This window comes from Eublepharis macularius, chromosome 2 (genome assembly GCF_028583425.1).
Source record: "Eublepharis macularius isolate TG4126 chromosome 2, MPM_Emac_v1.0, whole genome shotgun sequence".
Classification (NCBI taxonomy): domain Eukaryota; kingdom Metazoa; phylum Chordata; class Lepidosauria; order Squamata; family Eublepharidae; genus Eublepharis; species Eublepharis macularius.
Genome location: NC_072791.1, coordinates 96184508 through 96211675, shown reverse-complemented (window position 1 = coordinate 96211675; position 27168 = coordinate 96184508). Strand labels below are relative to the sequence as shown.

Genomic DNA, 27168 nt, shown 5'->3' with positions numbered 1-27168 from the left:
GCGCATGCGCGGTGGATCCGAGAATCCCCTTCACATCTCTATAAGCTAGAAAAATCTTTTCCGCGGCTGGCCTGTGCCTGCGCAGTCCCAATGTGTGTCTACACAGAAGAGACTCGATGATCAACAGTTACAGGTGAGAAACCCTGTTTTTCATGCATATAGTAATTTTTCTTTTCACCTACTGGGGAGAACAAGAAGCAGGGTGGTTTTATTGGGACAAGGTGAAGAAACACAAACACATCCAGCACAGCAGCTCCAGTCCAGGAGGCCCCCAAGGTTGCTTTTTAAGAATAAAGCACATGCCCGAAGATCCAATTATGGATCCCCAGTATAACAGGTAGTTAATCCTAACTGGTTATCAATAGGTAAATTGGCTGATATAAATCAACATCATCTTCTCTTACTTTGGAGTAAAAAGCATTTTTGAAAGTTCATCTCCAGGTGTGGAGATGCTTCCCTCAGTTGGTTTATAGCCCAGTCCTTAAAAATCAGCTTCAGCTAACATAGCATAAATCTTCGTCACTGTTTACCTTGAGGAAAAATAAGAATAGATGTATATAGCTCCTACTGAAATTAGTCTTGTGTTGGATTTGAGTCTTGTGGCACCTTAGAGACCAACAAGATTTTCGGATATAAGTTTTCGAGAATCTTTGGGAATTTTTCTGTCCCCACCTTCAGATGGGATCATCTCTATCAAAAGGGATATATTAAAGGGGGTGTGGCATTGCTGGGAGAGGAGAAGGACATTTAGTGCCGAGGCTCTACTCCCCCCTCCTTTTTCACCCAAATAAAAGCTTCACAACCGACAGAAAATTAATGTATGGGGAAGCAGACTGCTGAAAAAAGAAGCATCAGCAAGACTTCTTTCCGAGTTCACTGCAAGACTTCTTTCCGAGTTCACAAGCCTCAGCTGAAACAACGAGCGCATTAAGTGGAGGAGACAAAATGACGAACAGAGAAGCTATTCCCCCGAACTTGCCAACTGGATTAGAAACTTCTTTTACTCTACTTCTAACACAAATGGAGCAAAGACTACAAAGTAAGAGGACTTCTTTACTACATACAATAACAACAATTTGCAAAGCTAAAAACAGCTCAGTTCAAAGCTGCACAAAATGCTGAAGCAGCAATCGAATTAGGAAGGACACTGCAAATGGAATTTACAGAGTTAAAAAAAGAAAATCTCTTGCAGGATAGAATATTAAGGCTTGACATATCTGCCAGACAATTAAATATTAAAGTTAGGAGCATAGAAGAAAATTGCTCATTAAAAGAAGACCTTATATCTTTATTAAACTCTTGGTTAAGGAAATCCCTGTCTATGGAAGAGGGAACAGGATTGAGAATAACGAATGCTTATCGTATAGGTAAAAGCTATCAAAGCAAAAGAAAATATCCCAGAGATATAGTGGCTACATTTGCAAGTTGGAGTGAAAAAAAAGAAAATCCTGGACTTGATCAAGAAAAAAGGTTCACTAAGCTTCAATGATTCTCCCATTCTGGTTCTATCTGACTTGCCAGCAGAAGTTTTAAATAAAAGATGGGAGCTCAAAGAAATAACAGAGACATTAAGAAGAAAACAGATTAAATACAACTGGAACAACTTTACCACCTTGCAAGTAAAACATCAAAATACTACATATACTGCCACTGACAAAGAGGTCAACATTGCTCAAAGATATTGGAATAGAAATCTCAATGGACATAGAGAAAACATCACAGAAGCGAAAAAATCTTCAAGCCTTGTCTCCTTTTAAAACAGCAAGATTCCAGTGAGACTAAACTGAAAGCCCATCTTGAACTAAAAAGAAACTGCCACTGTGGTTGTGATAACAGAAACCTTTAATGTAAATTTATTGGAAGAAGGGGGGGGCGAGTCGGATGCACTCTGTGCTTGCTCCCATTGTTTAGTATATTGTACTCAAGTTGGTTTTCCAATAACCGATGGAGGGTATCCATACAGTTATAGAGTACAATCCTGTTGATATAGCTATTTACTATTAGAAGAATTGTTATTTTAGGGAATACAAGAGAGGGGGGGGAGGTTGGGAAAAAGGTTGGGTAATAGGGGGAGGGTGAGAGGGAGGTAAAGGAAAGAGGTGTTATATTGGCATGGTTTATAAGGGTTTCAATAACCGTTACAAAATCTTTTCTTCTATTTTCTTTCTTTTCCTATACTACTATTGTTAACTGTTTTATGAAGGCTACATACTATAATAATAGTTATTTCCAATCTATGATGGAGCACTCAGCTGTAAAAAATCTTATTTGAAATCTCTATATGCAAACCATTTTAAATGTATGTACCAGGAAACTCATTCAATATTATTGTATAACGATTATCTTTTTTGAATTTGTAACTGTTTATTAAGCATATTTAAATAAAAAATGGGGGGGGAAGGGATGTATTAAAAAGATTAATTCTTATAATCTAAAGTGTACTCTGTTCAGCATATTGAAAGCAAGAGTCATGGTAACACTTTGCAAATAAAGGAATGCATGTATTAAAACACAGATTACTTGACCAAGCATATTGTGTACAGTAACAGGACTACCCTGCTGTGGAGATTCTTCCTACATTTAATTTACAGCCCAGTTGTACATAGCTTACATAGTATAAACTAATATAGTGCCTACAAAGTAGCTTCCAGATTTTGCAGGGAAAGTGACATTCTATCTGAGGCATGCAGAGCAGAGTAAGCCAACTTTGCACTCTGTTAGAGAAACTTCTGCCAGAAACTTCCTTACTAGAAATTACTTTTGTCTATAGGATGGCAAAGGTATCTAGATCCACAGTGCATGTGCAATGTATCCCATGCCTTTCATATAATGCCCCCAAATGGCAATGGCCAAAGACAGCTATAGATGCAGTAGAATTGATGGATGTTGCTCTAGCCCTGGAACTAACACCAGACATTCTGGGGTCAGCATCAGACAGCAGCATCATTAGGCAGTAGTTGTTTCAGCCTATTCTTTTTTTCTGGGTGGCAGCAGCAGCACTTGTGTCTTCTGGTCCTTCCTGCCAATTATGGGGCTTTTCCTGTTCCAAGAAGCAGCTGTTGCACTGCTGCATCTGTTCTTGGATAGTTGGCAAATGGGAAGTAAGCAGCCGGTGCCATTCACATTAGCACCCTTTTGTGCAAACTGCAGTGGTGGCTAGAAGCTGCCACCACCATCTAGAGGGATGGGGTGAATGATGAGGGCAGCAGTTTTCAGCTCAGGGGTAGGGGCATGGTCCCGCAAGGTGGTGAGGCCAGCCAGTGGCATCTTGCCATGGACCTTCCAAGTTCAGGAGCTGGCAGATCATAGGATTCCAGCTATATAATTATGAATATTTTGTATAGATGTAAACGCAGTTCTTCTAACCAAGGCTGTTTTCACACGTCTTCCCCTCCCACAAAATAGTGCAAAATGTACGGAATGATGCGCCTTCATGGCGCGATTTCTGAAGTCATCACACCACGAAGCAAAGTCAAGTCAGGAAATCACGCCATGAAGGCCCTGGTTCATCCTATTATTTAAAACTATTGTACTTCTGTCGCTAAATATGTATGAATTGCTCCCATGGAGATTACAGTGAAGGTCACTAATACATGAAGACTGGTTCACTGTTAGCTCGGGTGCAATTAATTGATTTAAATGGAATCAAGATATGATTTAAATAAAATGGATATATGTAAATGAAAAGGGATTAACCAAGAACATGTATATTATAAAGTATGTATATATTGTATCACGATTTTTCAGTTTCCTGCCTTTAGTGATTTTGTATTTGTTTTATTCTTTATCTTGAAAATATGTGTTCTCTTCTTTAAAAGATACAACAAAACAGTTCATAGGCAGTCTTCTAAAGTTTGATATTATAAAGGCTGTAAAATGTAATGTTAGCATATACTCCTTTCAAGCATCACTTATATCTTTCTCATTTATGTCAGAGGTTCCAAAAACCGACAAGAGTTTTGAAGAACGTTTGATTTTCAAGGCCTTCCTTCTGAAATTTGTCAATGCTTACACTCCCATTTTTTATGTTGCTTTCTTCAAGGGGCGGTAAGTTGCACATGTTAATTAAATGTTTAGCAGTCCCTTCATGCTTACTCTGAGTCCTTGTTTACATAAAACAATTATTCAAGGACAAACTGCTACTTAGGCCATGGTGTTAGCAGATGATGCAAAAAAATTGTATCAGTTATGCTTAAGTGGGGAGCACTTTTCCTGCACAGCATGAAAAAACTGCCATATAGTAAATGTAGTATATGCCCACCTGTGTATGCCATACAAAAGGGAAGCACCTAGGTATTTATACAAAACAATCTTTCATGGATTATCACAGTGTATGTTTGCACAGATTGAAATATCCATCACATTACTGTGAGTACTTGCTTCCTTATTTTCAATTTCCAATCATTATTTCCAGAACATTTTAAAATGCTTTTACAAGTAGAAAAGTCAAGAAGCTTTTTTTTAAAACTTGAAGTGTCAAAATTCTTCTGTGGCCTCCACAGTCAGTCCCTCATTTTCATAGATTATATTACCTGCAATTGATTTATATTCCTAGAATTCCTTGTGATTGCGCTTAGGAATGTATGAAAAGATCTATCTATAGGTTGTCATCAACTGTGCCGTGTGTAATATATGTTCCTGTTAGTCATCACCTACTGGCTGACTGGCAGGTATATTTTGTTGAGCAGTCAGATTAGGCATGCTCCTGAGGAGGGTGAGGTTAGTTGAGTCCTGAATCCAAGAGGGATGCCTGGCTGAGGCTTAGTGTGCTCCAGTTCAAATAAAGCAGATGTATACCCTAGACCTGCTTTTGTGGACTCCAAATTTTACAATGTGAGAAGCTTCCATGAGTTCTTTGGGGTTTTTGTATCTCTAACCTTAGTATCTCATTCTCTTTCACTGCACGCACACCTCCTTAAAACCCAGAAGTCCTGGATGGAATCACTAGTCAGCACATGCAGCTCCTTTCAGAACAGGAAATTAGGGAAACCAAAGGTCTCAGAAGCTGTTGGTTATGAACACAAAGTTCATTGTATCCATGTATGACATACACACCCCTTCACTCCCCCACATTGAGGCAGATTTTCCCACCAAAATCCAAGTTTGCTTGCTTTGGCTGAGCAGCCTCAAGTAGCATGTCTTTCTTTATGGTTGTAAAGTTCATTTTGTCCCATTCTGATAAGCAGTTATATTTTTGACTTTTTAGCCCAGCCCAAAAACTTGATAGAGGAAAAGCAGGTGCCTTCTTCTTGGTATGAAATAGCAATAGAGGCTGAATAACTGTAAAAAAAAACAGCAACTTTCTTGAACAGGAAGGGATGGAATATGGGCAGTCGGGATGAAATTGCGGAGGTAAAATTTATTAAAAGTAATAAGCAAAACAGTTTTCTTGAAGCTTAGTTTCCAGTGTTTACAATCCTCAAGAGTGGGAGGTGTTTTGTTTAATATTTTGGTTAAAGCAACAATGTTTCTTCACAGATTTTCCTTTTCAGCTCAGGTGTTCAACACTGTTTCCAATTACAACAGACCCAGGGTCCTCCTTAGGGCCAAACCCCCTGCTAGACACTGGTCAGGAATTCTTCTTCTTCACCTAAGAAGGCATAAACCTAATCACTTGGCTTGAATGGGAGTCTCCACTTACTACCCACTCACTCTGCCAGTTCTATCTTGGCTTTGTAAATGGGTTTTAACTTGTGCTGGCTTTTATACTTGGAATCCTTAACTAGACCTACAATCCTAAGAATACTTTCCTGAGAGTAAGCTGCATTGAATAAAATGAAATGTATTTCTGAGTAGACCTGCTTAGGATTGCTCCCTAAAAGCCTTCCTTAAGACAAGGTTGTTACAGTTAGGGCAAATGTTTTCCTTTTCCTCACTTAAGAAAGAAACGTGTCTGGCCCTCCTTGTCGGACTCTCTCACACACTCAACTGAACTCCAAACTCCCAACTAGACTCAAAATCCTGTCTGTACCAACTCTCATCCTGAGGGCTGTTCTGACTGGCCAGTCAGAGAGGAGGAGGCAGCCTGTCAATCAAGCTATCATTCTTTCTCTTCCATCTCTCTGAATGCTATGCTTTGGAAACTTTAAAAAAAATTAATTTCATCACACTATGATACAATAAAGCCAGCTCAAGCAGGAGTTACTTCTTTAAACTATATATTTGATAATAGTTGTGTGAAAAATAATTCCATCTCCTATATTTAGATCTGCTTTCTGTTCTTTCAGCTGTGTTGGCAAATTATGTATTGACTGAAAAATATGAATCCATGTAGATTTTGAATAAACATGAAATTTGGACAAACAATATGAAACCCTGCTCCACTTTTCACCTACAGAAAGGCTGGATGTAATTTTAACTGTTGTTCTCAAATTCTCCTAGATTTGTTGGACGCCCAGGTGACTACGTCTACATTTTTCATTCTTTCAGAATGGAAGAGGTAATCGCCAGGGGTAGGGGGAATTGCATGTTTATTTCTCTTTTTGGAAAACAACTGTGAAAATTTAAGGAAGTTACCTGGAAGAAATGCTGATCTAACATTTACATTTTCTCCCTTTTAGTGTGCTCCTGGGGGTTGTTTAATGGAATTGTGTATACAACTCAGCATTATTATGTTGGGCAAACAGCTGATTCAGAATAATCTTTTTGAGATTGGCATCCCGTAAGTAATTAAAGAATTAGAATAAGTCAATAACATCTGCAAAATAAACCTTTACTGGCACAAATGCCATTTACTTTTGTTATAAAGATGATACACAAGAAAAGATATTAATAGCCCTATGTCATGGTGGAAAGTGCCCTCAAGTCAGAGTTGACTTATGGTGACCCTTTGTGGGGTTTTCATGGCAAGAGACTAACAGAAGTGGTTTGCCATTGCCTGTCTCTGCAACCCTGGTCTTTGTTGAAGGTCTCTCATCCAATTACTAACCAAGGCCGACCCTACTTATCTTCTGAAATATGACAAGATCAGGCTTACCTTGGCTATCCAGGTTAGGGCAACCCTATGTCATACATGATCTAAAATTTGTTGTTTTAACATTTTAAATGTATTCATTATGAACAGCAAAAAAAACATAAACAAGGATTTTGCAGATATTTAGGCCAGGACCTTCAGTTCTATTATATTCACAAATATAGTTTTTGGAGTCCCCTCTTCTAATATTTACTATTAGGGATGTGCGCTTTGGGTTTCCGATTCGGATAAAATACCCGAATCAGACCCGATATGTAAAGATTCGGGATTCCTGAATTTGGAAATCCTGAATCAAACCTTCCCCGAAGCATTTGGGTTGCTTCAGGAAGTTTCAGGGCCGAGTTTAAAGGGTCTTTTCCCTGCCTCTTGCAAGTGGCAGGTCCCTTTAAACTATCAGCTGGCAGGTGGGGGAAAATCCCTCCGCCTGGCAGCTGAAGTTTAAAGGGCCCCTTTCCTGTTGTTTCATGGCTGCCCAGCAGGCTGCTGCGACCACGGAGGTGGTGGGGTGGCAGAGCCCTTTAAACACCCCAAGCCCCACAAGCCCCAGCCCCTGAGCCCCAGCCCCCCCCAACTTACCTTGTCTCTGCTGCTGCGGTGGTGGAGGCGGCAGCATGGCTGCGGCAGCTTCAGCCTTGCTGGCTGCCCAGCAGGCCGCTGTGGCTACGGAAGCGGTGGGGTGGCGGTGGCAGCAGCGACAGCTTTGACCTTCCCCACCACTCTGTGGGGCTTTTCCACCACTCTGTGGGGCTATGCGCCATCACATCCAGCTTTCTCCACTGCCCTGTGGGCTGCTGTGGGCCCAAAGGAGGCAGCGCAGCAGCGGCGACAGTTCCAGCCCTCCCCGCCATCCTGTGGGGCCACACGGTGACGGAGAAGATGGAGAAGGCCCTTCCTGCCTCCAAATGGCCGTCGCGGCTGGAGGAGGCAGCTCCAGCCTTCCCAATTTTTTTGGTGGTGCACACCCCTATTTACTATATTTTCCAAACAATCACTGAAGGAACTTCAGGTAAAGCCCACCTGAAGACATAATACAAGGGAACTAGCGGGCACATAGGAAAATTTTTGCACTTTTCTTTGAATCTTGGCCGCTATTCCAATATAACTAGCTTTGTTAAATGCATATGTTTGCCAATTTGTCTTTACTGTATTATATCTTACAAATCTTTGTACAACATAATGAAAGTAGATATTTTCAAGCCATAAAACACTGTTATGAAATCAGTGAAAGATCTAAAGTACTTCTTTTTGTTTCTTCCCAGAAAAATGAAAAAATTGATAAGATACTTGAAACTGAAACGACGACAGCCTGTAGACTATGAAGAGCACATGAAGAAAAAACAGCGCTATGAAGTAGACTATAACTTAGAGCCTTTTGCAGGCTTGACTCCGGAATACATGGAAATGAGTGAGTGAGATTTCATGAGTTTATTTAAGGGTTCAAGTTTGAATTGGCTTAATCACTGATTAATTAGTGAAGGTCCAGTTTTAATTGTGAAGGTAAATTTTGATCAGTGCAGCTGAGAGTAGAAGCTATGCTTTTTTATTTTTAAGTTATTTTGGTTATGATGCATTTCTTATAAAACCAGAAATGGGGGATAAGTATAGGTTATCTCATTCTTCCTCCCATATCGCAAAAGGGCACTTTTACTGAGGTTGTGGTAATATGCAAAATTATGTAAATACATTTGATTAATAAGAAGATGGAATAAAAGATATATTTAATTTGATTAATAAATTGTTTAAAAGACATTCTGTTAATCAACTACAGTTATGTAATCTGTTAACAGCTATTCTTCATAGTACAAAAAAGGAAAGTATGCTGTTTCACCTTGACTGGGAGATATGGTTTATCAAGCTGTGTGTTGTGTTCCCCTGGATATCACATTTCACTGGACTGCTGACTAAACTCTGGAATAAATAACAACTTTGTGCAGGGCTTTTTTTCTTGGAAAAAAGTAGTGTAACTCTCAAGCGGCAAGCCGCTTCGGGATTTGGGTATTTAAACACTTCAGTATGCTCCTTAATGATTTGGGAATTTTACGGAGCACACCGAAGCTCAAAGCAGCACTTTTCTTGCCATTTGCAAACTGCAACAAAAGTGTTGCTTTCAAAAGCAGCCACTTTTCAGCTGATGGGAAGGGAATCCCCCTCCTGCCAGCTGAAAAAAGCTGCAGGCTTTGAAAGCAGTAACAGTTTTCTTATGTGGCAAGAAAAATGTTGCTGCTTTCAAATGCCCCTACTTTTTTCAACAGCATTTTAAAACAGCTTTTTTCCAGCTGATGGGAGGGGAATCCCCTTCCTGTCATTGGAAAAAAACTGTCAGCTTTGAAAGCAGCAACACTTTTCTTGCAAGGAAAGTATTGCTGTTTTCAAATGCCGTGCTGCTTTTTTCAGTTGAGGGGAGGAGGGGGGTCCCTTCTCCGTCTCCCCTCCACTGAAAAGCTGCTGGCTTTTTAAAACAGTTTTTTTTCAGCAATGAGAGAGGAAGCCCCCTCCTGTCAGTGGGAAAAAACTGCCGGCTTTGAAAGCAGCAACACTTGGACTGATCGGGGAGGAAAGAGGCGGGCCACTGAACATGTGATTACTTTCAAGAGGTGACAGAACACCGTTCCACGGCGTTCTAGCTGAAATAAAGCTCTGGTTTTGCATATACCTGATACTGACTTGCCTAATGAAAATTGTTGCCTTATGCTTACACTACTTAACATAGCAGAAAATGATGGTGTCATGTATTTCAAAACAGTACTAAGCTGCCAGTAGTATGGTTGCCCAAGGAATGTTTGTACCCCACCTTCTAATGGGGTTACCATGGCCATGGAGTTTTTCCACATGCAGTAATTTTGAATCAGCCTGTGCTGGATCAGAATGAGAGTCCATCTAGTTCAACACTCTATATCCAGCAGTAACCAAATAGATGGACCTGTGAAGCTTCCAAGCAGACCATAATTGAAATATTTATATGGGGACATTTGGAAAAGTTATATATGTGCCATCTGTATGGCAATTTGCACTAGATAAAGAAATTGGATGGACAGAGAGAGATACGAAGTTAATCCCAGTTCAGGAAATGTTTTTCTGTAACAGATTAATAAGGCCACAGGAAGTATAGAATAGACTGTTGGGTACTGTCTGCTGATGTAGAATGCTCCTACTGGGTAATTCGACATTGCTAAAGACGTCATGTTAATTACTTAGATTTTAATTCAAAAATATTTCATCTCTGTTTGGCTTTATGCTAATTTTCAAATTTGCTGCTACTCCATTGTATCTGTTTCCATTGAATGTTGTAACTATTATCATATTGTATATTTGCTCTGTGAGAAAAGGCGAACTATAAATAAATAATAACTGTACAGATTAGCCTGAGAAATGTTTCAATTCTGATGTACTGTTTAAAAAATATTTGCCAGAAGACTACCTCTGAAGTTCTTTTTTCATACAAAATTATTGTAATATAAATATTATTTATATTGCACCATTAGTGGACAGCAAGAAGATAGGTCTGTACCATGGCAGCTCACAATTTAAAATTTCAGACAAAGAAGACAACAAAGGGAATGGAGGGAAGATTTGATTGTAATCATTTGGCACTGAAAGGAAAACCTTTTTGTCTACACAGTTCTTATAACATTAGGTCTTGTCATTGCATAACTAATCAACTAAATTCAAGAAGCTGAGCTTCTAAGGCTACAGGACTTTGGGTGTATTTTTTTATATGGGCCCCTGTGACAGCCTGCACTTTTTAAAAGCTTAGAAGTGCTGTACAAACAGCTGAAGGACAGTGAAGGGTTAATTCTTCACAGAAACAGAGAGCCTTGAGTGACAGACTACTCCAAGGAATCTGATTGGGTAGCATGAGCTGAACTGAGAAAGACTTCTGAAGGGGATGCTGGGGAGAGGGGAGTCTGATTTCAGTCCTAGCTGAGAGGAGTTCAGTACTGACAGTTTGGATTTTCAACCCGTGAGTTCACCTGACCTTTCCCCTCTTTGTTAAATAAAATATTTTGTTATTTTTGAATTTAAAAACACCTCTAGTGCCATTTAAGTTGTTTAAGTCAAAAGGGCATCATAGTCCCATACAGTCCTTCATAGTCTCATACATCAATGTACTTTAAAAGTGTAACATATAACACTGGTTTTTATTTTCAGTCATCCAGTTTGGATTTGTAACCCTGTTTGTTGCATCCTTCCCATTGGCTCCCTTATTTGCACTGCTGAACAACATCATTGAAATACGTCTGGATGCAAGGAAGTTTGTTACTGAGCTTAGGAGGCCAGTTGCAGTTAGAGCCAAAGATATAGGTAAGCAAGTACTAATAGTACTGTAACTAGTTAATATTCTTATCTGTGTCATAGTCACCCTGATGAAAGCAAAAAACCCTTAGACTATTCAGAGAAAAAGTAAGATATAACATAGCTGCTGTGATTTTTTAAAAACTTGCCTCATATGTATTTTCAACTTATTTAGAGCAGTGCTGTATCTTGAGAAGAAACATAAGTGATTTGTGAAGGTTTAGAATGATCAATATCTAATAAAATGGGAAACTATTATGCAGGTATTGTTCATTAGTTATATCCTTAATAGGTTCTTCCTCTTGTTACAATTCACTTCATGTTCTGTATTAATTAGTTTCTTCAGTATGTACAGAAGGCTGGGCTGTGGCATCTTTAAATTGAACCTATGCAGATACTTCTAAGCATGACTGTGGCAAGCCATTCATGTGCGACTACTAGCCCTGTAGGTCCTGTTTTTTACCAGGTCACCATAGACAGGGAAGGAAGTTTAGGTGGCATGTTAAAATCAGCTGAGCTTAGTGATAGGCACCTAAGAGCTGGTCTCATGGTACAGCCTCTGCATGGTTTGTATTTAAAGGAAGGAAATTAGATAAAGGGCAGAGAAAGATGGAGGAGAGAAAATAGCAAAAGCTGTGCTACAATGACTAATTGCTGAATAGACACTTGAGGGACAGAGGTAGAAAGGCCACCATAGCTGGACTGACTGCTAATCTTATTGATTGACTATGGGGCCATTGAGGATGCACCAGCTAGACTGTTCAGCTCAGCTAAAGGACGCCTATGTCCCAATGTCTCTTCAGCCATGAAACTCAGTGCGCCCTTTTTGTAAGCCTCTGTCTCTAAAGCTGCATTGAGAGAACACAAACGTACCTCTGTTCATGACAATCACAAACCCAGCTCTTATGTGTTGAAATAGCTCCTGTAAACATAGATAAGAGAGATTCTTAGCCTTGTATTGTCGAAGGCTTTCACGGCCGGAGAACGATGGTTGTTGTGGGTTTTCCGGGCTGTATTGCCGTGGTCTTGGCATTGTAGTTCCTGACGTTTCGCCAGCAGCTGTGGCTGACATCTTCAGAGGTGTAGCACCAAAAGACAGAGATCTAGTGACTAGTGACACTGAGAGATCTCTGTCTTTTGGTGCTACACCTCTGAAGATGCCAGCCACAGCTGCTGGCGAAACGTCAGGAACTACAATGCCAAGACCACGGCAATACAGCCCAGAAAACCCACAACAACCATTCTTAGCCTTGTTGCTAACATTGATATTCATTCCAATATCACATTTTCACAAAAATATCAGGGTCTGGTCTGCACAATCGGTAACATGCAATCAATTACATTGTTTAATTGTTTAATTTATTGTTTAATTTAATTGTTTAATTTATTGCCTTCCCCCAGGAATATGGTATAATATCCTCAGAGGTGTAGGAAAACTTGCTGTGATAATAAATGTAAGTAATTCTTTGCAAATAATAATGACCACAGTGTTTCACATTTTCAGTTTTGAATATCACATTGAAGACAGCTTTTGTAGTGAAAATAAGTTGTTTAATACAGATGTGGAAATCACAGAACAAATTTGTGTTCAGTTATGACTCTTTCTGAGAAGACTTGGGCAAGTCACTAGCTCTCAAGTTTACCCATTTCACAAGGTTGTTGTGAAGTTAAAACCCACTCTGAGCAAGTTGCAAGAAAGGTAGGACAAGATGAGTAAACAAAACCAGTTATAAGGGCCAAATGTAAGAAGGCATTTAAAAACTAGCTAAAATACTCATAAATAAATGTTTATTTGTCAGTAAGGTGTGATGAATAACTTCCTTACTGAATTGTTGGATTTGGATGGCAGACATTTAGACAGATACAAATGAATGCCAAGTTAGTCATGAAGCAGACATTTAGGAAAAAATGGGCAGCTGTTACAGAAAGTATACAATTCTTTCCAACAACCAAACGAGTTTTGGTGCTTCTTCATTGCGATACTAACTTTTATCATCCCAGTGTAATTCAGGGCATATGTTTCCTTTATCTTTTTCTTCCAGTCCGTTTTTTTGTCTCTTATGTTGTATTTCCTGTTTGCTAGTATTGCTCCCAATAGTCCCTTTAACAGTGGCAACCATTGGTTTTGTTCCTTTGAGTAACCCTATCTTTCTTTTGCTTTCATGGTTAAAAATTGAAAGTTCAAGCCAGGCTTTACCATTTCATTTAGAAAAGGCAACACTATACTATTGCTGTTACAATCTTTCATTATATTTGGGTTTTTAGAGGCATAGGCATTTTAGAGGCACAGAAGAGATTACAATGTTAGGTCGTGCTAGTCTTAAATCAACATCAGCCTCCTTAGACCCAAATCATATGTGTTTTTCTCCACAAACCTCTAAGCCACCCTGCCAAATGAGACATTTTCGTCTTACCTTCTCAAGTGAGAATCACTCACATTTCTGATACTGCTGTCAACAAATTGCCAGAGAGTGTTCATTGTCTCTCATTAATGATCAGAGCACAAAAAGTCTAGGAATAGAGCAGGCACATTTCTCCACTTCGCTTAATACAGTGGCATGACTCACACAACAATATATATATTCCTCTGCCTCCTTTCTTGAAAACAGTAGCCAATGAAAAGAGCAAAAGTTGTGGAAAATACAATAGACGTGTGTTAATTTTTTCTGCATTGTAAGTCATACTTATTTGTCAGGCCTTCCAGTAAACCGGGTTAAAATCCTTTTTAATTAAACTAATCTCTGTATTAAACAAATCTAAGCCTATAAGGAACCTAATGGCTTTTAAAGAATAAAATATAAAAGAATCTCATGGCTTGTAAAGAGTATTTTACAGCTATTTAAAAAGTTGATTTGTCTTCAGTTATTTACAGCATGTAAATGCATATCCAAAGTCAAGTTTCATGCAATACATTTGGGATGTGCTGTTGTTGAGAAACAGAGTAAGTTTTTGCTATTTCACCATTCCACCCCATGTTGTATTAGTAATTCATAATTCATAGTAATTCATAAGCACACACTTACTGTAAATGCAAAATAGAACAGCATCATAAAATTGAAGTGATTACTAAGGAATAATTTCATAGCTTCCTAGTGACGCACCTACCAAATTGTGGGAATATGTATAAAAATGTAGCCATAATGACGAGTTGAAGCTGAGATGCTCAGCCAGTGCCAGTCTGTTTCCCTTCCCTTTCTGCCCTTACCTCAGATCTTTCCATCAATCCCTTTTTCAGGGGTTCCCAGCCTGTGTGCTGGAGACCTGAGGAGCTGTGAAGTTATTGCAAGGGGTCTGAATTCCTCTAGCTTGGGCAGGTTTCCACCTTCCTCTTCCTGTGCTCCCCCCCCCCATCTTATCTCCATGCCAGCCATACCTTCCAACTGGGTCTGCCTGCTCTGAGCTCCCCATCCTGGTAGGTGTCATCAGGCCAGCCTCAGCTGGAGACCTCTAAGTAAACACCAGCCCAGTCAGGTCTGCTTGCCTACTTGCAAGGATAACTGCTCCTTGTGAGGTGCTTTGTTGGGTCATTGCCTCCCCCAATCTCTAGTGATAGCTGGAAAGCCTCAGCCTTGAATGGAGGTGTGGTCTGTGGTCCTTTAAGGAGTCACTATTCAACCTGCAGCTTCCTTGTGGGCCCATCTCTTGGCTTCTCCAATGTCTCTCACATCTCTACCAGCCCTCGAAGGGCTGCATCAAACAGCCATCAGGGCCCAGGAGCTTTACCAGAGCATGGCATCTCCCTCTCAACCACCCCAGGGTAGCCCCGTAAGTGTAGGAGCGGAAGGGTTTCCCCCCCCCCTCCTGACAGTTCATAGGTCTGAAGCAAGTTCTGACTCAAGAAAGCTCATGCTGGAATAAATTACTTGTTCAGTTGTCACGGACATCTCATTTATTTTGCCACTTAGATTAGTAATCACTACATTATCAGCTGTGGAAAAGATCTGCAGCGCAACACATGTGCCCAGAGATCTGACAGCATATTCTGGAGATGAGATCCCCTTCTTCCAAACCAAGGGCCATCACCAAGACCATGGTGGGAGCAGCCAGGCACCCCTTGATCATGTCTCGATCCAGCACAATTGAGAATTCTCTCCACAAGGAGCATTTTATTACACAGTTTAATCATTGTGTTCAATTCCAATACCTGTGAGATTCTTTGGGAGCCAAATTACCAGTGAAAAGCAAAATTAAAATCAAAATAAATAATCATCCACTAGTTATTCTGCCAAGCCTGAAAGCTCATAATGAACCCAAGCAAATTTCCATAAGTACTGTTTTATTTGTTATGTATAGTGTACCTTCTCACTGAGATTCAAGACAGATTACACAGTGTACATCAATACAATCAACATCCAGTAAGCACTGTAATAGGATTAGGATTACAGAAATCTAACTGTGTTAGCAAAGGGATCATTCAAGGCAGCTACACCAATAACTGTACAAACCTACAAAGTTGACCTACTGTGTCAAGTCGTTGGTCTGTACTGTCTACCCTTCAGCCAGACTTCCAATCTCTGGAAGCTGCAAAACAGCACAAGCCATCTCAGTATAATAAATAAGAAAATATAAATGCACATATTACTATTTTTCAAAAGGATGTAGATATTGTTACGATTAATAAGATACAAGTTCGTTTAAAAGTGTTACTGAGCTCATGGTAGCATTTTGTGCATGGTGTGCATTTTTATCTACCTGCAATGTTTATGTTATTTTATAGTCTGAGGTTGGAACTAGAGTGTTTTTTAATAATTGTACTAGGCTGTTTTATTGTGGATTTTATTGAATATTATATTTTGTATTGTTTTTAACCATTGTAATTGTGGATCTTAACTGAAGAAAAGTAGTATAAAAAACAAACAAACAAACAAATAAAATATGTTATTAATCAATGGACTAAAACTACAATTTCTATCATGTGTTGGTCTGTGGAATTTGTTGACATTAAAAAGGGATCACCACACTGAAAAAAGTTGGGGGCCACTGATTTAAATCATGATTTCTTCTATAATTTAAAACATCTTTTGAATGTTCCTGATCCTGAGCTATGTTTATAGACAAAAACTATGCTGTTTGTTGCCCATCTCTCTGTCCACATTCATTCTTGATCCTTCACTTTCTGAGCTGTTGTGCATGGCATACTTTGTCCCTTTTCTTACTGTCATGTATGTTAGTTGTTAGGCATGCAAAAAAGCCTGAAATGAAGGTGAGAAGTGTTATAATGGTTGCTGATGACACAAAAGCACTGCTGGTACCTAAAGCAGAGGAAAAGAGAATGAACAATGTCACTTGGGATGTCTGTTTCCCAGGGGAGTGATCAGAGCTTCCCCAAACACAGTTCCACTCATATTATTTATTTTAATTATGAACGATTGTATTGGCAATATTTGGAACCTCTTCCAGAAATGAAATCTTTAAAAACAATTGGTAAGAAGTTGCTTCAAATTCCCACTGAGAAAGAAGAGGGGAGGTCTTTGTATTCATTTCCCCTGTGAGTCAAACTAAACATGATGGTGAACTTGTGGGCCATGGCCCCCTCACACACAGCAGCAACAACAACAACAATAATAATACAGCTATATACTGGTCTTCTAGATAGATTATTGCCCCACTCAGAGCGGTGAACAAAGTCAATGTTATCATTATCTCCACAATATAGCTGGGGAGCTGAAGCTAAGAGGAATAGCTCAGACCACCAGCCGAGTTCACAGCAGTAATGAGATTTAAACAGGCAGACTGCTGATTCGCAGCACAAATCTTTTAACCACTATGGTACAGCAGCTATTTCAGCACTTGAGAAGGCACAGGGTGGGAGAGGAAAAGAGCTCTGCACCACACTTTAAAATGGGAACACTGAACTTGCAGCAACCACAAGTTTGCCATCTTGTTTCATTTGGCCTGTTTGAGTAGTAAAAACTGTATGTAGACACAGAACCAGAGTGAAAGAATGAGTAACACACCAAATGTCACACTTATACTAAAAGAAATCAATACTGTGATTACAAAAGTCATGATTTTCTGAAAGGCCTGTATTTATGTATGCACACCATGTGATTTCAGTTGCTCATTCTCAATACGCAGCAGTTCTGGAGTTTAAATCTAAAACTTCTGTAGTGTGAATAGAAAAGTTTGGCTTTGAAGTTCTAGTAATATGGCCCAAACCAACCTGAGCACTACTAGGGAAACATACAGTTGATTCTGTCATGCAGTGCCTGAATATTGTGCTCATTCTTTACTCTTATGGCTTAGGCATTTGTGATCTCATTCACATCTGACTTCATTCCACGCCTCGTGTACCTGTATATGTACAGTGAAAATGGCACCATGCATGGCTTCGTGAACCATACGCTATCCTATTTTAATGTCAGCGATTTTCAAGAAGGAACAGCTCCTAATGACTCTATGGAGCTTGGCTACCCAGTCCAAATATGCAGGTACATAATGTTATTTCTTTAAAGTAGTTTTTCTTAACGCTGTTCACTAGGATTTAATTCTTACATCTCACATAGACTCATTCTTAAATTTCCATATACCTTTCTGTAGCCGACCATGTTATATGTACTATATACTTGCTACTACCACCCTTCAATCTGTATATGAACTGTTATTGTCCCAAGTCCAACCCTGTGCATACACCCTCTTCTCCCAGCTGCCACTGCTTTATCCATCTCAACGGGAACCTCTAGTTTTGGAGAAGATACTTCCTTCCCTTTACCACCTTTATCAAAACATGAACATTACATCCAGCAAGGATTTTAAACTACAGCTTGGATTCAGCAGAACATTTTCATGTGTGGAAGTATTTTCAACCAGGCATGATTTTCTTACCCCCTCCCTACCACTGCAGCCCCCAAAGCCCCCTGATATCCTATTTCTGGGAGGAGAGTTCTCTGCAGAAACACTCCATTGGATCTAATCCTATATCTGGTTTTCTGAAGTGGCTTCTTCCATAGGTGATCCCAGAGCTCACAGGAAGTGTCAAATAACAGGATAGAGGAAAGAAAAGTTGGGTCAAGTGTTGAAGGAGTGGAGATGCTGTCCTTCATGTGTATAAATGGTAGAAGAAGACAGAGCATGTTCCCCAGAATAGTTCAGTCTTAAACTATTGCATTACATTTTAGTGTGTCATTTGCCTTATCACCTTCCAAGGTAATGTAGTTTCTCCCCACATCTCTTCATGTCCTTTTAGAAGCCATTTGTACTACGCTTTATTTAGTATCTTCCCATGGTCTCTATATGAACATTGCACTTAAAGATGTTTCAGTACATCTGTACTGAATACCTGTTTTGTTCAAGGGCTATATCAAATAAATAGATTTATCTAATTTAAGAACTGGGAGAGTTCATGTCCATGACTGTGATCCCACCTTGTGACACTTGCATTTATAAAAGATTACAATGAACAAACTTGAAAAAACCATCTTATTTGGAACAATACAACAATAAAGCATATATAACAACAATCATGTAACAAAACAGGCCTGTTTTACTCAAGCAGACCCAGGTCTCAGTCTTTCTGACTTCTGTATGGTGGTCAGTCCCTTGAATTGCAGCAACTTGTAGCTGTGCTCTACGTTGAGATGCCTTCTGTTCTTCACAGGAGTCCTATAACATTAATACAGAGTTCATACAAAAGAGTGTTTCTGAGGAGAATGCTTCTCCCTGCAGCTTCAGGCCCTCCAGTCTCTCAGGGAAAATACATGAAGATTCATTTGTCAAAACATCCAGATGAAACTGCTGATGCATTAAGAAACTCCTCATTTTTATGTTAAAGCATCAGTAGGAATCAGCACATGAACACCACATGTTGACCTCCATTCACAGAGCAAGTAGAATGAATGAGGGCAGCTTTGCCCTCTGAAATATGGTGATGTACTGCGCTTTGTGCCTCAAAAATCCACCCTAAAGTATAGTGGTAAACAAGACGATTCACGCTACTGAAAGCCACTGCTGTTTGTGATTACTAGGGCAATGGATTACTTCAGAGTGAATGGCAACCAAAGCCAACACATCAGTTATTTATGCTTGCTTCCTTTTCCTACCTTCCATACTTTTCTTTCCCCTTTCTGTATAATGTAGAGATAAATTATACAAAATATCAAAATGTTTTACATGTCAATCAACAAAGATAGTGTTGTTCTTCATGGATCTGTGTTTATATGAAGGTATATGTGATCATACCACAGGTGATACTATGTGGAGTCCTCCTAAGCCTCACTCCCCAGAATTTTCACTTTGCTCAGTTCCTACTGCTAACAATACCTTCTTTTCAGGCTTCATGCTGTTCTGTAACCACAGGGAAATAAGCAGTTGTAGAGTTTGGATTTCTATGGCGACAGTTGTACTGTGTGTATTGAACAGGGAAAAAATCTAGCCAGATTACCATTCAGGATATACTACAACTCTTTGTTGTTGTTGTTTTGCTGTATCTTGGCTCTAGATTTGGTTTACCTGTAGACTCATTACCACATCATTCTTCTAACGGCAAGCAGTTCAGACATTAATGGACCTTACACATTCCAAAATACATGTATACTCCAGATACTTTAATAAAGTTGTGTAGGAAAATGAGAGCCGACAACAACTATTTGTGGTTCAGCATTTCAACAAAGAGGACTACTACTTCCCTTTAATTTCAAAGAATTTGTTCCTGGTCTTCTAAGATCATACTTAAGAATTATTAACATATATAATATTACTCAGTTAATACTACAAATTATATAGACTCGTATAGATTCCTTTAAGTTAGTGGTAGTTTCCACATGGGAACAAACTTGTGTGATTTCCTCATTGCCAGTGCAGCTGCAGATACAGTGCAGCAGCAACAGGCTTCCACATGGCAGTTTTCCTGCAATTTCCCTGCCTCGGTCCCCAGCAGTGGCTATCTCCGCTCCTCTGGGCCATTGGGGCTTTTAAAATTATTTTAAAATTGTAAATTTCATATTAATTTATCCAGTTCTGTGAATTCTCACCTTTAATTTTTAAAAAAGTAACTCTCTAGCTCCTTCTGTTGCAGAGGTGTGCCTTTTCCATTATATCTCCTCAGCACAAAGGGCTAGAGACTTGCTTTTTAAAAAAATGAAAGCTATGAATTCTTCATAGGACCTGGTACACTTATTATTATAATAATATATTGTTCTAACAATATGAGCATGACATTTTTTAAAAAGTCTCCTGGTGGGTAGGGAGAAAAAATAGCCACTGCAGTGACAGGATCAGGGAAAATGGCTGCCATATGAGTGAGAAAATCCAAACTTTTCCACCCATGTGGCAGCCATCCCAACTTTACTGCAATTGTATTTATTGCAATCCCAGCTTTACTGCAATTTCGGAGCAAAGCAGGTTTGTGAAAGATGGGGGGGAAACGGGAAACCTGGAGTGTGCATTTGCATGAATATTCCAAAGTACTATGGGAAAGTAGGAGGAAAAATTCCCAACAGCATTAAACCTGGGACATATAACCAATGTGGAAGTCTCCCATGTTGTTTCATACACTATATTAAAAAAATCCTTTGGTTATTCTTGTAGATTTTAAAAAATAAATATTTTGTTTTCTAATGAGTATCCAAATCAGTCCAAATTGTGGTATAAAGTGAACTTTACATTAAACCATTATAACCAAAAGAATATTCTATTCCACATTTTATGTTGTACAATTAACACATTTAGGAGATTTATTTAATCAAGTGAAAAGGTATACATTTTAAAATAGTGTTGGTATGGAAAGCTATTGTTGCCCATTCCTCACAGGTGGTTTCCACACAGGGATGTGCTTCTGTGGTTTCCCATTGCTGGTGTGGCTGATGATAAAGTGCAATAGCAACAGTGTTTCCATATAGTAGGTTTCCCTGCAGCTTCCCTGCCCCATCTCCCTGTCAGTAGCTGCCAGCCACTTCTTGCTTCCCAGGACTACTTTTGCATATTTTTAAAAAAAATCAAAATTGGGAATTTAGAGAACCTGTTACATATATTGCTACAACAATATATTGATTATAACAATACTGTTAATTTAAAAAAATAAAATAAAAGGCCCCCTCCCCCTGCAGTAGGAGGTGGGGAGAGAATGGCTGGTGCAGGAACAGGATCTGAGAAAATGGCTACCCTGTGGACAAGAAAATTCATACTTTCCCATCCACACAGTACTCATCCAGGCTGTACTGCAATCTTCCAAACACTTTGGTGCAAAGTAGGTTTGAGAAAGATAGGAGAAAAGCTGGGGAAATGCTGATAGCTGCATGAGTGCACCACTGTGCTGTGGGGAAACAGGAAAAAAACCTGTTTCTCAACAGAATTGACCTCCATGACAAATAATCCATGTGGAAATGACCACAGTTGTCTTTTCCATTCTTCTTCCAGCTGTCCCAGTATTTAGATACACAATACAACCCAGTAGCACTGGTTTCCTCTGGACAAACTGATGCCAGCCCCCAAAAGTCAGGGACCAGGAAGAATAATTTCTGAATTTGAATCGAGTGACACTTTAGAGACCAACAAGATTTTTAGGGTGTGACCCAATAATTTCTGATAGCACATTTTAAAACATTTTTTACTTCCTCTGTCCATATTTATAACCTCTGAAATGTCCCACCTTTGTTTCCCTTATTCTAAACTAAAACAACCAAAATGCAGTCCAAACATCTAGCCAGCCACAAAAGTTGTCATTAGAGGTGGGCATGGATGGGGAAAAACCCATGGGCCGTTGGGCCATGGGCCGTCGTGTTTCATGGACCACAAACTTTTCACGGACCCGCACCGGTTCATGGACCAGTTTGTAGGTCCATGCTTGCCAGTCAGCTGGAGCTAGGGGGGATTTAAATGTTAAAGCCCTGCCAGTGATGCCAGGAGCGCTTTAACCCCCCTCCTCTTGCTCCAGCTGACTAGTGGGCCTGCCAGTCAGCTGGACCAAGGGGGGAATTTAAACATTAAAGCCCTCTTGACACTGCCTGCCAGCGATGCTGGGAGCTCTTTAACCCCCCTCCCCTTGCTCCAGTTGACTGGCAGGCCTGTCATCTTCTGGAGCAAGAGGGGATTTAAACATTAAAGCCCTCCTGGAACCATTTGCCAGTGATGCTGGGAGTGCTTTAACCCCCTTCCCCTTGCTCCAGCTGATTGGGGGGGCTGCCAGTCAGCTGGACCAAGGGGGTATTTAAACGTTAAAACCCTCCTGGCGTTGCTTGCCAGCGATGCCAGGAGCACTTTAATCCCCCTCCCCTTGCTCCAGTCAGCTGGAGCAAAGGGAGGATTTAAACGTTAAAGCCCTCCCCGCGCCACTTGCCAGTGCCACCAGGAGTGCTTAACCCCCCCCCCCCACGTCTGGGTTCACAGATGATGGACCAATGAACCGGCCAAAAAGTCATGGGGTTTGTGGAAAGTGGACATCCCACAACCCGCCAGTTTGCGAATGCTAAACCGGCCCTGTCTGTGTGAAATTTTGGTCCATTTTCTTTTTCTTTTTTTTGGCATAGGATAACTATGCCATATAACTTGGCATAGGATTGTGCTGTTAATTTGGAGACATATCCAAATAGTCTTTAAAAGGATTTGCTAGAGATACTTTCTTTTAAGGTATAAGCCAGATATTTACAGATACCTGATTTTAAAGATGATGATCTGTATTTTGTGCCTTGACTCCATCACTGCTCTAAATGATCTTGTCCTCTGTACAAGACCTGGCTTTTATATTAAAGAACAGAGTGTGCTCACAAACACTCTGTGTCTATTTCTAAAAGCTTTTACAGTTGAAATATAAGCAGAGACAACATAAGAAAGGGCATATTAGAAGGGCATAAAAAAACAAGACAACACTAGTCAACATGTTATCAATGAATTCAACTCACCATCTGCCTGGCTATTATCAGACCCTTTGTTTTCTTTTGAACAGAAAGGAAAATAATTTTAAGACTACTTTTCAAATTTCACCAAAGCCATAGGCTTTCAGGTGTACTCAGCTTTCTGCATATATAATGTTGATTTACCACTAAGTTGTGAATTCCAGATGGATCCTACTAAATATTAATTGTGTCTTGTTTTTTAGATACAAAGATTACCGAGAACCCCCATGGTCTGAAAATAAATATGAAATTGCAAAGGATTTCTGGGCTGTGCTAGCAGCAAGATTAGCATTTGTCATAGTGTTCCAGGTAAAGTATGACTGAAACCCAATCAAAGTGAATGGCTGCAAACTCAGTGAGATTTAGAGAAACTGAACGGCATATTAAGACTTATTGTACCAAAGTGGATAACAGAATAAACTGTTAAAAGAGGAACCGCTTGTTCATCTCTCAGCTTTATTAATTGTCTATAGGCTACAACATATGAGACATACGCACCTGCCATCACTCTTTCTCCCATCTTCCTGGAAGCATTTAATGTAACACAAAATATGGTATGATATCATGTATCTCATCACCAACAGCTTGGTTCAAACACAATGTGAGACCATGATTTAATCAAACGAATTATTTTTAGTATGAGTATCTGATTGTGAGTCATTCCAAAACCTGTGGTTAAAGACTACCAGACCACAATTTGGAACCAAAAATTGAAGCTAGTCTGTTAACAGTCTTAACTATGGTTTGGCATTATATAATGATGCATACAACCTGGCTGAATTCTGGCCTATTCCCTCACACTGATCTTGCACTCTCCACAGCTACAGAATGAAGGCAATGAACCGGTGTCTTGCAAACCAGGATTTGCAAACGGAATCGTAGTTTCATAATAAATATAGTTAAAATAAACCAGCCGGAGAACTGAAATGCAAGCACAGTGATACCACATCGTATATGGTGTTTTGTACTAGACCTTAATAGAAATAAAGAGCCATAAATTAGCTGCAGCGTATATATTCTGTCCTGAAACAAACTACTGTTTCTCAGATTCAGATACTCATCTAAAATGGTAACAGTTATACTGGCCTTCATTACAGAATGATTATAGCTTATGTAGATTACTGAGATGCTGAATGATGTGAAGTGCCTTCAAATGTATAAAATACTATATAACTGCCAAGCGTTGTTTGCTTATACGTCATTGTAAATGGAATTTTTTTTCCTGATGCTGGAAATGAGACTGTACATTTCAAACTTATGTTACCATTTTGAACTTTACAAATTAAGAAAACAATTCAGTGAAAGTATATGTGAACCAATGTACACTGAGGACAATTTTCTTCTTAGTGATTAAGTTCTATGTAGGGAATGTTATGTGAATAGTGACATTAATTTTCTGCCACAGATGCATGAATCAGGCTTCTTGTATCAGTTTCTCATGCTGTGGATCCAGGCTGGAAAATGTCATTCTTTAGATATTAATGTTTACTTTTTGTTTTTACTTTTTCTGGATTAATCTCTATTATGGTAAGGTACATAGAGAGACGAATCCAAAGTGCTACTTTTGTATGTCATCATCTGTGTTTTGTGCAAGTGTCAGGGAACTGTAACCAAGAACTAGTTTTGTAGCATGCCCCTTGAAGAACTGTAGTAATGTACATTATGCGGGGATGTAGATATGATACAAGGTTCCAAAAATCTTTCTTATATATCAGCCCTAATCTTGGCAGAAGTCCCCCAACTGATTTCAGTGGAGTTTACTTACAAGCAACTATATTTACAAACACAAATTTGGGGCACAATCTAGCCCAAGTTAAGCATGTTTTAAAGCCCGTTGATTTCAAATGAGACATCTTTATGCACATGAGTAGAGATGGGCACGATCCGCATTATGATCGAAAAAAACCCATGATAATGGTGATCACGTGATCGTGAACTGGCGGATCGTGATCATCCACAGCCAACGATCCAGTGGTCGGGAGAGGCCTGGATCGGGACAATCGGGCTCGGATCGGGGATCCAGACACTCAGGCGCCAGCAATCTATTCCCCTGGCAACGGAGCCAGGGGAATGCCTGAGCTCTGTTTGCCCTCCTTCTGTCACCCTGGAAACCCAAATGGAAGCCCAGCTTTCCTTGATCAGCAGGGCTTCCTTCCAACCACGGAGCGGCAAAGCAGTCACAAGTTGGGAGAAGACACCCAGGGGAGGGAGGGGAAAGGGGGTGTTCTGTAGCCATGGGCACTCCAATCTCATCCCTGCAAACCCTGATAGGCAGTTCTGACGGCCAAACACAGACCTCCTGTGTTGCTGAATGGGACCCATTCCATGGGCTCCCAGGCTGGGTTTCACTTTCTGCGAGCAGTGGAGTGGGACAGAGCTCTTGCTTGCTACTTGCTAGCCTTTGAAGAGAGAGAGAGACTGAGAGAGTTGGCCGCCGCCACCACCCACCTTCCCACATAGCTGGGAGTAGCAGCGCGCCCCACTTTGGCCTCCATGATCCACGGCTCAGGAACGGGAGATGATCAGTGCGGATCCTTAATTCGGGATCGTTGCCAGCACCGATCCACGATCAGCTGGATCGTTTATTTTTTTTGGATCGTGCCCATCTCTACACATGAGTACAGTGGATTTTTACACTTGTAAAGGTTACATCATACCTTTAGATTTGACTTTGCTAACATTTTTTCATTACTATTTCCTTCTCGCTTTTTTCAGAATTTGGTCATGTTTATGAGTGATTTCGTGGACTGGATTATTCCAGACATTCCCAAGGACATTAGTCAACAAATTCATAAAGAGAAAGTTCTTATGGTGGAGGTCTTCATGAAGGAAGAACAAGGAAAGCTGCAGTTGCTAGAAACCTGGAGAGATAAAGACAAAAAGAAAGGTGAAAACTGTAATAACCATAGCCCAAGGCCATCAGTAAGCCTTAGAGGGAGTGTGTCTTCCTGTCATTCGTGCCATGTTGAAGTGTAGAAGAGGAAGTTGTTTTCCATTGGGGCATTCCATTCATAAGCCATTACTTAAAAGGATAGAACTTGATTCTTAAACAACCTGGTGCATGTTTAAGCATTTGCAACCATTTTGCTTGTATCTGTGTGAAAAACAATGTTTGTACACAGATGGAGGACCATATTCTGTTTTTTACAAGATGGGGGGGTTTTTTTGCACAACAAGTAATGCAGGGATTTTTTTACATATTATATATAGATATATTATCTATATTTCATGGTTAGCTTCTAACTATCACTGTTTTTATATAAAAAGCAGCTAGGTTTCAGTAGGCTGTTCTCTGAGAATTTTATTTTAGCTTCTTTACTGAGAAACAACTGAAGGAAAACATCAAATTGCAAGTATTTTAAAAATTAGTTCCCCATTCCTGAGAAGTTGTTTGGGAGCCTTATAGTCAATAAAACCAAATAAACATGTAATTGGGCATGCATCTTTGCAAGATTGTGGTAGAAAAATGCTCAACTTTGAACTAGCAGACTTTGTAAAAGGAGAAATCCTTTTACATTTCCTGGGTTTTATATGCTGTATACTCTGTTGTTTTTTTTAAGTAAAAAGAGTGGCAGCATTGTTTCATTTTTCATTTTATTGGAATCTCTAGTTATTGGTATAATTCCTCAATTCGGCTGACTTCATTCATAATTCCAAAAAAATGTTCAGAGCAAAATTATTAAGTTTATTACTGCATCCAAGAGCAGGTCACTTAAATAACTTTCATTTCTTTTTATGTAAGAGATGAAGAATTTGTGGAAGGGCGGTTGTTGTTCTCCGGCCGTGAAAGCCTTCGACAATACATTGTGGAAGGGCATTTAGTTTAGTAATGCAGAGCATCTAGTGCACATTCAAAAGGGGTTCCAGAGGACAAGATGGAATATTAGCAACAGCACAACTTCCCCAAGCACTGAAGGGCCTTTTTTAAAAGTGCCCTGAACTAAAGAGCACACACAGAGCTACCTGCAACTTGCACTGCCCATCATAGACAATAATATCTTATTACTGAAGAAGATATCATCCCTGGTCAGTATAGCCAGGCATCTCATATTTTAGGACATCCAATGCTTCCAA

General features: G+C 39.8%; 1 protein-coding gene across 1 annotated transcript in view; it reads left to right on the top strand.

The window, feature by feature from the left end:
* The window catches only part of ANO1 (anoctamin 1), a 207384-nt gene extending 180279 nt beyond the window's left edge, over positions 1–27105 (top strand). Inside the window, exons 20-28 of the mRNA XM_054970723.1 lie at positions 3936–4047; positions 6382–6439; positions 6561–6661; positions 8233–8378; positions 11123–11275; positions 12668–12720; positions 17513–17697; positions 23298–23403; positions 25810–27105. Of these exons, the coding sequence (XP_054826698.1) occupies positions 3936–4047; positions 6382–6439; positions 6561–6661; positions 8233–8378; positions 11123–11275; positions 12668–12720; positions 17513–17697; positions 23298–23403; positions 25810–26070 (1175 nt within the window). The 3' untranslated portion in view covers positions 26071–27105. The remainder of the gene's footprint in view (positions 1–3935; positions 4048–6381; positions 6440–6560; positions 6662–8232; positions 8379–11122; positions 11276–12667; positions 12721–17512; positions 17698–23297; positions 23404–25809) is intronic.
* The last annotated feature ends 63 nt before the right edge of the window (positions 27106–27168 follow it).